The sequence below is a fragment of the Castor canadensis genome, chromosome 11 (assembly GCF_047511655.1).
Source record: "Castor canadensis chromosome 11, mCasCan1.hap1v2, whole genome shotgun sequence".
Taxonomy (NCBI): domain Eukaryota; kingdom Metazoa; phylum Chordata; class Mammalia; order Rodentia; family Castoridae; genus Castor; species Castor canadensis.
In genome coordinates, this window is record NC_133396.1 from 122031257 (window position 1) to 122047143 (window position 15887).

A 15887-nucleotide genomic window follows, 5' to 3' on the forward strand; every position below is an offset into this window, starting at 1 on the left:
CAGCTAGAAATCTCTCCCAAATAAGTGAAATAGGGAGGATTGTTTTGGCTCCTATCCAGAAATCTTCGGCATATGTGATTTCTACAAGCGGGCAGGTGTGAAAACTCGCACCTTCCCACCCTGTGCACTGCGGAAGGCCCTTCAAGTCAAGGCTATGGCTAGTTAATTAATGATGAATGTAAGGGAAGCTAAGCTCCTAAACATCTGCCCTCAGAGGCAAGTCCACTGTTTTGATGTTTGTCAGGCAATTTGTTCCTGTTTCCTAATCTTACACACTGGTCAAACGAGGTGTGCTTTAGCTTAAAAAACGTTATGTATTTACTCATGCATTTTCTTGGTCTTTTGGTAAAATATTTGCCAGATAAGAGTGGACACCAAGGTGGTGAAGAAACTTGTCAAATGAGGAGGCCGCGTGTGTGCCGATGGTAAAGACAACCTGAAACACCTCCTCTGGAGCTGAATCTGTCAGTCACTCTGCGAGTCGCCCTTCTTACAATACAACTTCATTGATGACTGGGAAATATTGGCTTTAGAATCCAGGCGGGGCACCGTCACTAATCAAGCTAACAAACCCCACGCGAGGGTGGGAAGGTGTTCCCAGAGCCTCAGATGCTCACCTGACTTTTACTGACCTTGTGGGGCGCAATGTAGGGGCGATTCATCAAGAAAGTTGATGACAATGTCCTTTCGTCTCCACGCAGCCCCATACGCAGCCTGGACACATTTCTCAGCTGTGCTCAGAGGGTGCCGCTGCGGTCTCAGCCTTGACACCCACCACCCTCCCTTCTTCCCCCCACCCCCCACCCCGGGCTGCGGCGGGCGACGGCGGCTTGGTCTCCCGCAGGCGGGCTGGGGACGCGCGCCCGGTAGGGGGCGCCGTGGATCCAGGCGCACGGCTCCCTCCGCCCACCCGGAGGCGGCTGCAGCGAGCCGAGCCCCGCACGAGTGCACTGCCAGGCGGGCCGCAGGAAGGGAGGTACGGCCCGGGCGCGACGGTGGCAGCCGGAGTGAGCCGCCGCCCTTGCCCTCCCGTGCCCCGTGGGGCGCATGGGGCGCTCGGAGCCGGGAACGCACGCGGGCTGCGCGCCCAGCTGCCTGCTGCGGTGAGAAGCCGCCCCGGGACGCCTCCCAGACCCCGAGCTGTCAGGAGGATGACCATGGCCGGGGGCAGAAGGGGACTGGTGGCCCCGCAAAACACGTTTCTGGAGAATATTGTCCGGCGGTCCAATGGTAAGAGGTGCATTCGGATTTCGGTTATCCAGATTTTTAAAAATCCATGCCTTTATTGTAGACGCCTCCCGTTGCTTGGTGCCAGCAGATGCAGCAGAATCCCGGAGCTCTGCTCGGAGCAGCGGGGCTGGCGCCCAGGGCTGTGTCCCCGAGGCAGGGGAAGGTGGGCAGGATCGGGAGGGGTTTGATGCGCCCCCATTCCAAGAGGGGAGAGCTCTAGGGGACGCCTTTTTGGGCCCTTTTCGCGCCCTCTCGGTGTCATCTCCAAGACAGCGTGACAGCTGAAAGTACTGGGAAAAGTGACAGGAGCTGGTCGGAGTGGAGCAGTAGCGCTCCCCCGGCCGGCACTGTCCACCGCTCCGCGAGGGATCCCGGGGCTCCCTGGCTGCTCCCCGAGACGCCTCCTGTACCCCGGGAGAGCCAGCAGCAGACAGGCCACTCCAGGTCCCGGTCCCCTCTGGCTGGGAGAATGCGGCCGTCTCCACCTTCCATCACTGAAGCTGGAAAGTGTAAAGATGTGGGGACTTAGGGACGTGCTTGTGGCTGGGCTGCTTGATTCCACCTCTTCGCCTGTCCACCGCCTTAGAGGTTAGGGCTCATGAGGGTCGGACGCCTCTCTTGATCTCAAGTGGGGAGTGGAGGGCACAGGTACAGAGTGGGATAAATGGCCACAAGTGCAAATCTGACATGTATCTTCTCTCCTAGAGCCACAAAAATGTTTTATGCCGTTCTTAAGTCTAGCTCACCTATAAATTCCCAAACGCACCAAACCTATCAATCAATCCATTACCAGATAAAACCTGTACTCGGCACTCTGTTTCTCAGTAGTTAAGATGGACAGCAGCACGCAGCTATGGGAGTTGAGAGTCCTGGGCGCAGGGATGGAGAAGGAACAATTTAATTTCAAACGCTTTTTGAATCCACAGCAGAGAGACCTGGGCTACAGCACTGTCGAGCAATGTTGGGCTTTGGAAGGCTCAGAATACACCTGTTCATCAAATACTCCCAAACCTAAGATGCTCTTTGCAGGCTCCTGGACCCCTCCACCTCCAGAAGCAGACGACCTTCTGGTACCACGAGGCTGTAGGAGCTAATTAAAGAAATGGGTTTTGATCAAGTGTAAATATCATTGTTTCTATCCTTAAAAGCTTGTGTCGAAAAGGAAGAGCTTCCATTGGGTTTTAGTGAGGGGTTTAGGGAAAGGGCATGAAAAGTGACTTCTGCCACTAATAAATACTCTTTAACTCAAGTGGTTTAAGTTTATAAGAAAAAAACCTACCAACCAGGACAGCAAGAGCTCTCTTAGAAACAATCCCTTCTTTATCATGTGCCTCTTAAGAATAAGAGTGTTAAAGAGTGTTTCTGGTCAATCACCTCTCCCTTGACCTTTAGAGCAAGGTCACAGTCATTACCTGGGGACACAAGGGAGTGATAATTACTAAATGAACAGCCACAATGAACTCTTCTTCCGTGAAAAGCTGGAGGTATTCATGGATTTTAAAATAAAATTATTTTTTTTACGAGTTGCCTTGCTGTTGTTATGGCCTTACAGATTTGGGGATCCCATCATCAGGGATATCAACTTTCATATAATTATCAATGACAACTTCATCTTTTGGTGGACAGGCAGTATTTTTTAAGTTTGAGGGGAAGCCCTGTGTGTAACGTATACTGTAGATTGTGAGTAGAAGGAGTCCTATGACATGCTGTAGCAAATGTCCTAGAGCTCCTTGGGTTTTGGGGAGGACCTTGAGAATACTGGAGCTAAGAAGGGAGAATACCTTCTAGCTTGGCTGATCTTAGAGCCACTTCCATGGGTAAGCATACATAGAATGTCAATAGAATAATGGGAATATTTTTAGCACTGACATTTTCATATTGGTACCAGTTCCAACAGCTTGATTTCAATTAACCAACCAAATGATATCAACAACATAAAACATCTTGGGTGAGTTGGATGAACTTTCATTATTTCAGAAGGAAAAATGCTGATCTTAAGATGTGGGATTCATATTTTTAGGGGTCCTTTTTGTAATATTACTTGAACATGAATGGACAAAAAGTGTGAACTCTAAGAAAAATCACAATGTCTTCATGCATTGTATTCTACTGTGATGGAAAAAGTCTATTTAAAAATATTGATTGTTTTCTCCTAAAATCCACCAGCCTATTTTTGGACATTACAGCATTTAAATAGCATTTTACCTTTAAATAGCAATACCTCAGAATCATTTTATTAGGTATTTTATTCCAGTGGCTCTGTGTGCTCTTACTGTTCCTCTTTTACAGATCAGAAAACTGAGTCCAAGCAATACTAAGCCACTAATTCAAAGTGGCAGAGCAGACAGTGCCTGAGACCAGTGTTCTTTAGAGGCCATCATACATCCTTCTTTCTCTCCTTTTAGTGGTGCTGGAGATCAAGCTCAGAGCCCTGTGCTTGCTAGGCAAGCACTTTACCACTAAGCTACATTCCCAGCCCTCACAGATCCTTCTTATACTATCATTGTTTCTCCACCCCATAGGTGTTGGTCCATGGAACTGTTTTCATCATCCCTAAAAAGCTACTCAGATTATATGATAATGGATTAGAATCAATCTTGTTTGGGGTGATTAGAATATTCACTGTCTGGAATATCACAAAACTGTAGGGTGAGATGGATCTTAGATACTATGTAGACTCATTGACTAGATAAGGAAATGGATGCAAGCAACCTTCCTGAAATATGAAAGGGCAGAACGGATAAGGCCCCAAGTTTATCCGTTGCTGGTTCCAGTGTCATGTTCTTCACAGGGCACCATGCAACAACATTCCTTGTCTTACCATTGTTTTCTCCCAAGAAACATAATTTCCCAATGGAGACGAAATAAAATGTTATAACAACAAGAGCAATATCCATTTTGGCCAGCAGCCGTGCTATGGTATCCAAACAGAATAATAGGGCAAAGGAAAGGCCAATTATATTTGAATGAAGTCAGGATTTTCACTGTTGCCAGTGATTTAGCAGAAGGCCAGGGCAGGATATGGAGCTCTCCACATCTGTGTGCTCTCTCATGGAGTTCCAAGTCACTTTCACAGACTATCACCTTCAATTCTCAGTAGCCAGCAGAAAAGGTGTAGTGTCTCCATTGTAGAGTTTAGGAACTGACAAAACTAAGGTTAAGTGATTAGAAGAGGCAGAGTTAGAAAAAGGCAGTTAGAGGTGAATCAGGGACTTGTCAGAGGTTGAGACTGGCTTATTTGTACAACAAAGATTTGCTGAACACATTTTCTTTTTTGTTTTGGCAGTTCTGGGGTTTTGAACTCAGGGCCTTGTGTTTTCTAGGCAAGAACTTTACCACTTGAGTCATACCCTCAGCCCTTTTTGCTTTGTTTTTCAGATAGGGTCTCTTACTTTTGCCTGGGGCCAGCCTTGGACCACCATTCTCCTATCTCCACCTCCTAAGTAGCTGGGATTTCAGACGTGCACTACCACCCAGCTTGTTCTTTGAGATAGGGTCTCACTAACTTTTTGCTTAGGCTGACCTTGAACCATCATCCTCCTATCTTTGCCTCCTGAGTAGCTGGGATTAGAGGTGTGAGCCATGGCACCTGGTCTTAACTGACCATCTTAGTCAAACACTGGGGATATAGTAGAAACCAAGAAACTGACTGTACTCAGCGTCACATTCTAGTGAATCTTGGTACAAAGTTCTTTCTCCTATTCTATAGTGTTGACTTGCTGCAACTGTTACTTAGGCCTGTCAATGTATTTAAGAACCATTTTAAAGAGGTTCACTGGTCTTGCTGGTGCTACAATCTATTTTACCTTCCTTTGGTACATTTGAGTACCACTTGAAGGAAAGATTTGATAGTTATCTGATTTTTTTTTTTAGCTTGTTGGAAGTAGTCAGGAGAAATAAGTAATATCTCACATTTGATTGATTTTGCTTATGACCATATCAGTGATCATAGGCAAAGCCAGCCTGTTTTTCTTTATATTAATGTTTGGAAAATGTTGTTCCAGAATAGTTTTTGATGGTGGCTTAAATCTGTGGACACTTATCAGAATGCTTACTGAAGTAAATAGATCTTTCTTAGGAAGGTTAGCAGACCTTGGTGCCAGGAAGCTACAAAAAATATTCCTCTAAATGGTCCCATTCTAGACAGAACATATGTTTTAGTGTTTGGGAACCTATATCAAACAATTGTAGGTGCCAGTAAAAAACAGACAAACCCATGCATATTAACAGGAATGAAGTGCAACACATTTTGGTACAGATTTATGTACATGTATAATTTACAGATTGCTAAATCAGCTGTGTTTTTGTATAGTGTTAAGTTGGTTCAGGTTGTTGATATAATTAGTTAGCAAACAGGATGAGAAACCGTGGGTAATATTGTGTCTCTTAGGAGATGTGTTGAGCCATGGCAGTATTTATAAAACAGAAAACTGGTTAAAATACAGGGACTCTGAAAGAGGAATGGATGATAATCTGGATTATTGCCAATTTGACAGTGCTTGTGTTTTTCTTGTAGCAGGATCTAAGGTAACCTTCAGCTGTCTTTTTCTGAAAGTATTGAAAATTTGAATCTAGTGACTGATGTTAGCTGGGGGAATTGAGAGCATAAAACCTTGTGATTTAAGAAAGCTTCTGAACTCCATGACTTTTAATGAAATCCACATATTTTAATAATCTACCTCAAAAGAATTCATGTATTTGAGAAACTTGTGGGTTTCATTCTTTCTGACACCAGATGTCATGTGTGGCTGGACTTCAGATTTAGCAGTGATTCCTTGAAACTGCTCTGTTCTTTCCTTCTCATTTATTTTTGGTTAATGGCTTGAAAATAATCATTTAAAATCTACTTTAGCTATTTACTCAAAGAACACCTTTTCATAAGGTATTTTCTTCATACATTCAGGACATTTGGGCCATTGTTTGTTTTGTTTTGGCCTTGATCCTCTAAGTGACCACATCTGTAGCAGGTGAGAACTGGAATCACAGAGTCTTAGGTCAGAAGAGACATTCTATACAATTACTCTTTCAGGGTTTTGAGTCCTTTCCAGAATATTCCTCCCAATGGTTATCAGCTGTGCTTGACTAGCTTCAGGAACTGGACACTCACTTTCTCATAGGGAATATTCTGTTTTTAAGCATAACTATAATTATGAGCTAGTTTTCTTTCTTTCTTTTTTTCTTCTCCCTCCTCCTTTTCTTCATAGCTCTCCCCCTTCCTCCTTTTTTGTTGCTGTTGTTTGATCTCACCAAAATCTGTCTTTGTTGTTGTCCAGACAGACAGGGTCTGGCTATGTAGCTCAGGCTGACCTCAAACTCAAGATCCTTCTGCCTTGGCCTCAGGGATTCCTGACCTGTGCCTCCATGACTGGCTTAAAATCTGTCCTCTTACAGCTTCCACTCATTCAAGGCTTGTCTATGGAACAAAACTGACCTAGCACACTGGTTTCTTTTTTTTTTTTTCAGATGTAACACATTTTCCCCCTAATTTAATAAATTATTTTGTCTTGATTCTTACCTTTATTTTTACAGCCTTAAATTTTTAATGTCATAAATAGAAAAGTACATGAAATAATTGTGTATATATAACTGCTTTTTCATTTCTATAAGATGAAGGTCATGTCACTACTGCCTTTGTCAAGAGACAGGATTGTAGGGCTGGTGGAGTGGCTTAAGTGGTTGGAGTGCCTGTCTAGCAAGCTTGAGGCCCTGAGTTCAAACCCCACTACCACCAAAAAAACAAAACAAATACAAACAAAAAAAAAAAAGAGAGAGAGAGAAAGGAAAGGATCTTAGCTCTCCTCTCCTCGCCTCTCCTCTCCTCCCCTCCCCTCTTCTCTCCTCTTCTCTCCTCCCCTCCCTTCTCCTCTCCTCTTCTCCCCTCTGCTCTCCTCCCCTCTCCGATTTCAGGGTCTCATGCTTATTAGGTAGGCAGTCTACCACTTGAGCTACACCCTTAGCCCTTTTTTTGCTTTATTTTTCAAGTAGGGTCTTGCACTGAGATCACTACCACTCTCAATATTTTTTTTGTTGAGGTGGGGTCTTGCTAACTTTTGCCTGGGCTGGCCTCAGACACTGATCTTCCCAATAAGAGACAGAATCTTGCCAGCACCTCTTGGAGCCCCTGGGCTCTTTCCTGATCCTAACCCTTTGCTCCCCTCTCAAGGGGAGCCATCTCCTCATATGTAGTGGTCACTTCCCTGCTTTCCCTCCTACTTTACCCCTCTGTTTTGAATTGCTGAACAATATAGCTTATTATTATTATTATTATTAATTATTTGCTTTGGAGCATTAAGTGCCTGGGACTATACAGCATGCATTCTTTTGTCAGTGTGACTCCTTCTTGAAGGTGCAGTCCTGTCCATTCACTCTCACCATTTCACGATATGACCGTCTCACACAGTGTATTCATGCATTCTGATACTGGTGGGCACATTGATCGTTTCTAGTTTTGTGCTATTCATACTACTACATGAGGCCACACGTCTCTCCTGGGATATACATAGGATGCATATATCTCCCTGTGGGAGATGCTGTCAAACAATTTTCCAAAGGATTTATGGCAATCTACACCACTCCCCTCCCCCGCCACCAAGTGTATGAAAGTTCCCATCACTCCACAGCCTCAACAGCATTTGATATTTTCTCCTTTTTTTCTTTAATAGTGATGTTGCCTGTACAATCTGGAAACTAATGAATCAGGGTCACTTAGGGTTGTGTTACTAGTGAGCACATGACCAAAATGAAATGAAAACAGAGCTTGCTCTTGTCCTTTGGGAAGCATCAGTATCTACTGATGTTTAAACATTCTCACTGTGTGAGCTCCCTCACACATGGTCATGAGGATGCGAAAGACTTGTACCCTTAGGGTTATGTGCAAAGGCTACATGTGAGGGTAGTACTTTTTTCTTTTTCTTTTTTTGGTATTTGTATGTTTAGGAGATTCATTTTCTTAAATTGAGAGGCAGTAAACTCTGGGGACAGAAATTATGTAAGAATTAGAGCTGGAAGGGCAAAAGAACTAGATTTATTCTTGTTTCGGTGAGAAAAATAAAACAAAATGACTGAAGGGAAGGCGAAGATTTAGGGAAAGAGTCAAAAATCAAAGGAAAATTAAACTCTAAGGTAAAGGCTAGCTTATGGTTCCACTTCAAAGCTTGGTGGACCTCCTATGAGCCTGAGACTGTGCCTGAAAATACCAAAATCAGGGAAAATTTTATGATGTTGAAAGAATCACTGAAGAATCTGTATTGAAGACCAACATGCATTATAAATCTCTCCAAAGATTTAAGAGCTGTTATACTGACTCAACACTTACTACGTATTTTCCCCTTACAAAAATACCTCATCTAAGACTATTCTTAGATTTTATAGCTATGTCTTTTTTAATGAGATTGGATGTGGGATGACCAGGTCTTGTAAGTCACTAAAAAGATTGCAAAGTGTGTGAAGCTTTGTTTTGATGGGGCTGAAGTTTCCTTTAAAAAACCCTCATTCCTCTGGCACATCCCATTGCTCTGACATCTGCGGTGGGCTGTCTCGGGTTGCTCAGACGTTGTTGTGAATTTTCAGCATATCCTAGATGCTCTGGCTGTTCTCTATGCAAGTATAGTCTTGCTGAATAGATCACAGTCTGGCCAAATTCAGCATTTCTCTTGGTTTCCATGGTCTCTACTGTAGTAATCGAGTACTTATATTAATGATAAGCTACTTAAAATTCTTCTGAGTGGATAGTATAGACTTATGCCACTAGTCAGTTTGCTTACTCATACTAAGATTATTCATTATGTAAATTAAAATGGCAATTCTTTTGATTATCCTATGTTGTATACAACTGGTGTTCTGAAATTAACTGAGTCAATCTCAATCCCATTGTTATTAATGTAGTTATTAAGTGAGAGTACCTCAAAACTGTTATTTCTCATAGCTGTTTAAAGGCTCTCTCTGCAGTGACATCAGGTACTTTTGTTTTTGTTATGATTTTTAGACAGAGTCTTGCTGTATAGCCCAGGCTGGCCTTGAACTCATGATTCTCCTGTCCCACCTCCTGTTTGCTGGGATTGTAGCAACCCATGAACCACCATCCCAGCTTGGGAACTTCTGTAAAGAAGAGAAATGGCCTCTTATTTCCTCCTTCTTTCCTCAAAGCAGTGAAGTAGGCATCCTCCCCTGGCATTCTCAGAGTGCTGCAGTCAGCATTGTGAAGATGATACCCTAATGGCAAACTTTACTTATGTTTATCTCCTGCATAACTTTGATCTTTATTAAGAGTGAACTTGGAAAACATAGCTTAGATTAGAACTTCATAACCATGGCAAAGAAAGCAGAGTTAATTTGAGTGATAACACTCTTTATCTCAGTTAAGTAGATTTTTAAGTCTTTATTTTATTTTTATTTCCTTGTAGCATTATTGGGAATAAAATGATTAAAGTTATGTGCTATCATTAAGGATGTACCTGAAATCTCTACATGTGCTAACGGTCTGCATATCTTCTGTTTGAATTGCTAGAACAACTGTCTTTACTTTTCCAACCTGTTCTAGGTCCTGGGAGGCTGACTTGTAAGATGACATCTTCAGGCTCCGTTGCTTTCTGGACACTGGCTGACTTCATTTTATGGGGCATACCCCATGAGATGGGAAGGGAGATGGAGGCTGTGTACTTATTCTCCTATTTCCTCCCTGAAAAACCATTATAACTTAGCTGTTTTCCCCTGATTGAAGGTTACATCTTCAGCTCACTTTCTTTGGGTTTAGGTAGGGTTAAGGAGGCTTCAAGTTTCCAGCTCTTACTAGTCCTGGGGTCCTGCCGTATGCTTTGAGATTTTCCTTGGAGGTGTACTGCAGTAGGATGTACTGACAGGTTCTACCCCTCAAGATGTGATTATTCACATATCTTAACTATTCCTGGTTCGAAGACTTTACATTGGTACCTAGAAAGCTGCCTTGGTGGGAATATTTTCACCTCAGAAATTGGCAAATGCTTGAAACCAGGTCTCCTTCCCCTGCTGGGAGTCAGATTATCAGCACTACTACCTAGATCTCACCCACACCTTTGTAAATAGTTCCTTCATTAAACAGTCCTCAACTTACTGATTGGACTGGGCGTGTTTTCCTTCTGAGACTGGCCAATACAGCCAGTAACTCACTCTCTGCATAAAACAGTTTCTCAGCTTCTTGTCCAGACTAGTGTGAATCATAGGGGTGAACTTGGTGTCGTGAGGTGCATTTAGGCTCTTCTTTCAGTGTGCGAATACACCTGTGTTCTGCCTAAAACACCCTGTGTTTCAATTCACTGACTCAGTCACTTACTATTTAATAAAATCCATTCATGTTCCTTAGAACATGTTCTTTTTTTCAGGTTTATAATCTCAGAAGTCAAGAATGAGCATAGCTAAACAGGAAGTTAATCAAGACATTAGAAACCAGCTACTACTAGTTAAAATCACCAATCATAATTATTGGTTGTAATCCAGATTTTGGAGAAGTTAAATAGCCTTTCTTACCCGTGTGCCAGGCAGTGTGCCACAGGTGTCTTCTCGAATTTTCACAGTAACTCTGTTCTCTGGGTACTCTCATCATCCCCACTTTGCAAGTATAGAAACTGAGGTTTAAAGAGATTAAGTAAAATTGGCTTAGGTGAGTTTCTGATAGTGAAATCTCTAGAAACTTGTTAGAAATGCACATTTTCAGGCCTCATACCTAGTGAATCACAAACTCTGGGATGGTCCCAATTACCTGTGCTTTAGTAAGTCCTCTGGGCAGTTCCAGTGGACATTACATTTGGAGAACCACTGCTTTAGTAAGAACGCTACACATCTTTTTATTTGTGAAATAAATTCTTCGCTGCCAGGTGCATACCATGCGTGCATGTGCGGGAGTGTGAGTGGACCTTTTGCTCTTTTGACTTCCAATTAGTTTCCCAGTGTTTGCCAATATCCCTTTCCTGCCTCACGTAGTACTTGGCGTCACCACATCTCAAGTCTCTGCTGGTAGATGCTGGGCCTGTTAGCCTTGGCCCGATCTCTCTGTATTTTAAAGTTGTGGCTTCCTGTGCCACATACCACCCCATCTTCCTTTCATCTTCCAGAAACCAAAGGAGCACTCATCTGTTGGTAGCTCCCTTTGTTTTGTTGAGGGTGTATTCCTGTTAACTTTTTAGACATCAGTCAAGAATGAAGTAATTGATGTGTATGTTCAATCTGCCATTTTGAAATGATAACTGATGCTTTTTAAAGAAAGAGGAGGTCCTAAATTCTAGTCATTCTCCTTCTGTCAGATAAAATTATACTTTATCCTTTCCACTTAGCTACACCATCCAGGGGTTATACTTCTTAAGCCTGACTTCATTGACTGTGCCACTTTTTTCCTCATTCTCTTTATTTAAAATTCCTGTCCCCATCAACTTCCCAATCCTTCTCTCTCACTTGTCTCTATTGATGCCCGCTCTCTGAGTTTTCTTCTCAATTCATGTTTCCCTGGAGGGCTAGAAAAGAGGGTGATTGCTTTTCTGTCCGTCATAAAGGGTCATGTTGATACCCCTATAACACGAGAAAAGGTTAGGAAGAGAAAAACATGACAACTTCCTCCTTCCTTCCTTCCTTTCTTTCTCCATACATGCATATAATGTACTTTGAACAAATCCACCCCCTCTATTACTCTTTTCTTATCCCCTCTCCCCCCTTTAAACATTTTTAAACTGGTCTCATTATTCTATTTTCATACATGTATATAAAGTACTTTGAAAAGCAACTGAGGCCAATAGGAGAAGGGGACCAGGAACTAGAGAAAAGGTTAGTTCAAGAAGAATTAACTTAGAAGGTAACACACATGCACAGGAAATCAATGCGAGTCAACTCTCTGTATAGCTATCCTTATCTCAACTAGCAAAAACACTTGTTCCTTCCTATTATTGCTTATACTCTCTCTACAACAAAATTAAAGATAAGGGCAAAATAGTTTCTGCTGGGTAGCGAGGGGGCAAGGAGAGAGAGTGAGGGGGCAGGGAGGTAAGGGAAGGGGTGGGAGAAGGGGGGAGGAATGACTCAAACTATGTACATATGAATAAAATAAAAATTAAAAAAAAATAAAGTACTTTGATCATATTCATCCCCCTTTTACTGTGTCCTTTTACCTTCCCTCTTCCCACTGGTTCCTACTTTCAAACAGTCCCTCATGACAAGTTTATTAACGTGCATATGTACATGGGATCCACACAAAATATGAAACTCAAAGGCCAGATGCTTGAAGCTTAAGTACACTCTTAGAGGAGAGGGCAGTGGGGATCAGGCAGTGTAGGTAATTTTAGAGGGGTAAATAAATGATTTTTAGAGAAAATGAATGCCTGGAGAACACACAGTAGTCTGTGACAAAGTTCCTCTGGACTCTAGGGGTAGTGTTTGATTGTCAGTTTTTTTCTCTGTGATATGAATTTAATCTTCCTTGGCTAATGAAATTTCAGTAAGAGAATGTGAAGGCAATTATGTTCTTTGGCATGTCCAGTATTTAAGTAAATAAGGGAACTTTAGAGAAAGTCTCTTCCTGCTCCTTGGAAGAGAAAGAAGATGAGAAAGAGTTGAGAGATTGGGGAAGGATAGGTGGTAGTTAGGGGAAGGTCAGAGAGTCCTTGGTTCTGACACTTTTACCAGCTCAACATGTCAGAATACATTGCTCTGAGATATAATTTTCTGAGATTCAACATACTTCTGGCTCTTGATCTCATTCTCTCTGTCCAGTTTCTTAGGGACCCTCTTCAATGGTCCTGTACTCTTTTGATCTCTCACTCATCTGCATGTCTTGCTCTTGGAGTCTCTCGGGAACCAATTCTACAGCTCTGTTGGCTGCTCTTGTACTCACTGTTGGCTGGTCCTCCTTCCCCACGTCCTTATATTTCCACTCCCTACTCTCTCCTTACCCCATCTGTATGTCTTCCTGACTATCTCTACCTGTCACCAACTGTGTTCATTACTGTCTACTTTTGTGTGTCCATGTTGCTGTCTTTCTGCTACTGGCTACCATCTATCTTTGTCACAATCTCTGTTTGTCTCTGTCACTATCTGACTCTGTTTGTTGTATGTTTCTGTAGACTCTGATACCATTTATCCATCTTTGTCCCACCTGTCTGTCCAGTTCTCCTTCACACAGCCTCAATTGCTGCTCCTCTGTATCTGAGCTTCCCATTTTCTTCTGTAGATCGCTTTTGTGTTTGCTCACGAAGGCATGTGGTCAAAGATGTCTCAGCCTTAATATCTCAGTTTTTGTTTTGGAGAGAGAATCTAATCAGCTCATCCCTGATGATGGCTGGCTTGGTCAATAGTCCATTCCTAGTCTTGGGTAACTGGGCCTGGGTGGGGGAGTGGGGTGTGGAGTTATATGATATGTATAGCCAGACAGCTAAAGCTAGATGTTCAAATTGGGCCTAACTTTCAAATGGACAGGTGTGTCCCCTGCATTCCTGCCAGGCCTGGGACAAAGTAGATAACCAAATATTTGTTATATTAAAGTGAATTTTTTCTGAGATTTCTCCCATCAACTCTAATATAATACCTTATCCCTACCAAGAAAATTTTAAAATAATATTAGAGGCAAACATAAAACTAACTTTAGAAAAAATATTTTCTAATATTAGTATTTTTCTAATGTATACTTTGAATCTTTTTTTTGACTTCTGGAAATGATTTTTTTTTGTGTTATTCAATGAGGGTCTAGGCTTTTGGTTCAATGTGCCTATAACATATACCAATGTGTGTTAAGAAATAATTATGACTATAAAATGAGAATAAAACACCTGATTGAACAACTTTTTAACAATTGACCATATAAAAAAATTAAGTATTACTGACCTCATCTTTATTAAATAAAATAACATTCAGTAATTAAAAGTCTAACGCATTTTGTGTATATTTTCATTGCCTTCCATACTTCTTGTGAAACTGATTCATCTGTTTGCATTGTTTTGAAATCCTTAATTTGATGCTGAATGAAGATGAAGGTCATACTTTTGAAACCATGTACTTAGGGGTAACTACCCAGTAAATTAAGTGTTTGAGTTGCTTTTGAAATTTAAATCTTTCTTCCCATTGTGATTTACTAACTTAACCAAAAGTGTATTTCTATAGGATATTAAAATCACATACAAAGCAAATAACTATTGAATCTCTTGAGAGTTCAGTTTGTTTTGTGAAAAGATTGGGCCCTTGACAATTTATAAGAGTCATATTCATGGAATTTGATTGTTGAAAAACACAAGAGAGCCACAAAATGAGTTTTGCTGATGTTAAGATTTTAGATGTTTTAGTTAGGTGTATCAAACTGACTTAGCTTCTTTGGTTTCTTATTCCATTCTCTCCATTATCCCAAAATATTACCAAATATTGATCTGACTTTTTTTTTAAAGAGTAATTTTTGGTATGGATTTTCTTTAGGTTCAGGTAAATCAAACCATTGTTTCCTGATCTTTATCTAGTCCTTATATACATAATTCATGTTCTTATCATTTATCTCAATCATAATCTTTCTGTTTTTTAATTGCTCTAAGAGAAGAGAAAATGTATTTTTACTTAGTTTTGCTTTTTTGTAAGAGGACTGGTATCCTTTGTAATCTATAACATTACAAATTGTCAGGAAGATGTGTTCTCTTCTAAGTAAAATATCTCGAGTTATTGGAAGTATATTGTGAAATATTTACTATAGTCCTCTAAATAACCAGGGTTGTTTGGGAACAATAAATTTGGTGAACTGCTTTCTGAATGTGGCTTTTATCTGTGTAATTGCCCAAACTGAGTCACTTTTCTAAGTCATTGCTTTAGTTAGTTTCTTCTTTGTTATTTGTGGTAATTATGATGAAAAGCAATTTTCTAATAATTTCGCTTTAGAATATCTCTGTGTTATGCTTTATGGGCAAATGGTAGGTTTGGAATGATTTTGACACATCTGGCTACTGCAGTGGAGCCCAGCTTATGCTCTGTCAGCTGGAGAAACTTTCTGTGATGGGGGATGGGAGTCTTTTCAATTTGTAGAGAATGCTTGTTTTATTCTGCCAATGTGAGGAAAACTGTGGGCTGAGGAAGGTTGAATTTACACAACCTTACTTTTAATTGCACACAGTCTTGTGGCTACAGATCCTCCGGGAGTAAAATGGCATCAGAAGGAGGCAGTGGAAACTGGGTTATTTGCATCAAAGACCTGGAGACATAGGGGACTTTCAGATGAGAGCCAGTGAATAAATCACACCAAGGGCCACCAGGTTGAGTCTGCACATTTTACTGAACAGTGCAGGAGAGGTTTGATCACTTCAGACAACATGACTTTGGAGGCAGGCTTGCTTCAGAGTGGGCTGTTGGCTGATTAGAACTCACATATTATACTTGAAAAGATATACAGTTGGCTTTCTGAATCCATGGGTTCCACATATAGTAAAACAATGATTTGCATAGCATTGATGTTGTATTAGACATTGCAAGTGACCTTGAGATGATTTAAGTATGCAGGAGGATGTGTGTAGGTTATATACAGATACAGTAACATTTTAAGGAATTGAGCTTCTGTGGATTTTAGTATCCTGGGGGAGGGAGTCAGGGAACCAATCCCCCATGACATGGAATGACGACAATTGCACAGATGAGGAGAGCATATTTCTTGACTGGACTTTTACTGATTTCAA

The 15887-nt window shown here is 41.5% G+C and overlaps 1 protein-coding gene across 2 annotated transcripts in view; it reads left to right on the top strand.

Moving 5' to 3' along the window:
* The first annotated feature begins 958 nt into the window (after positions 1-958).
* Kcnh1 (potassium voltage-gated channel subfamily H member 1) overlaps positions 959-15887 on the top strand; it is a 328710-nt gene continuing 313781 nt past the window's right edge. For both annotated transcript variants that reach the window (XM_074048392.1, XM_074048393.1), the window contains exon 1: positions 959-1230. In XM_074048392.1, the coding sequence (XP_073904493.1) occupies positions 1152-1230 (79 nt within the window). In that variant the 5' untranslated portion in view covers positions 959-1151. The remainder of the gene's footprint in view (positions 1231-15887) is intronic.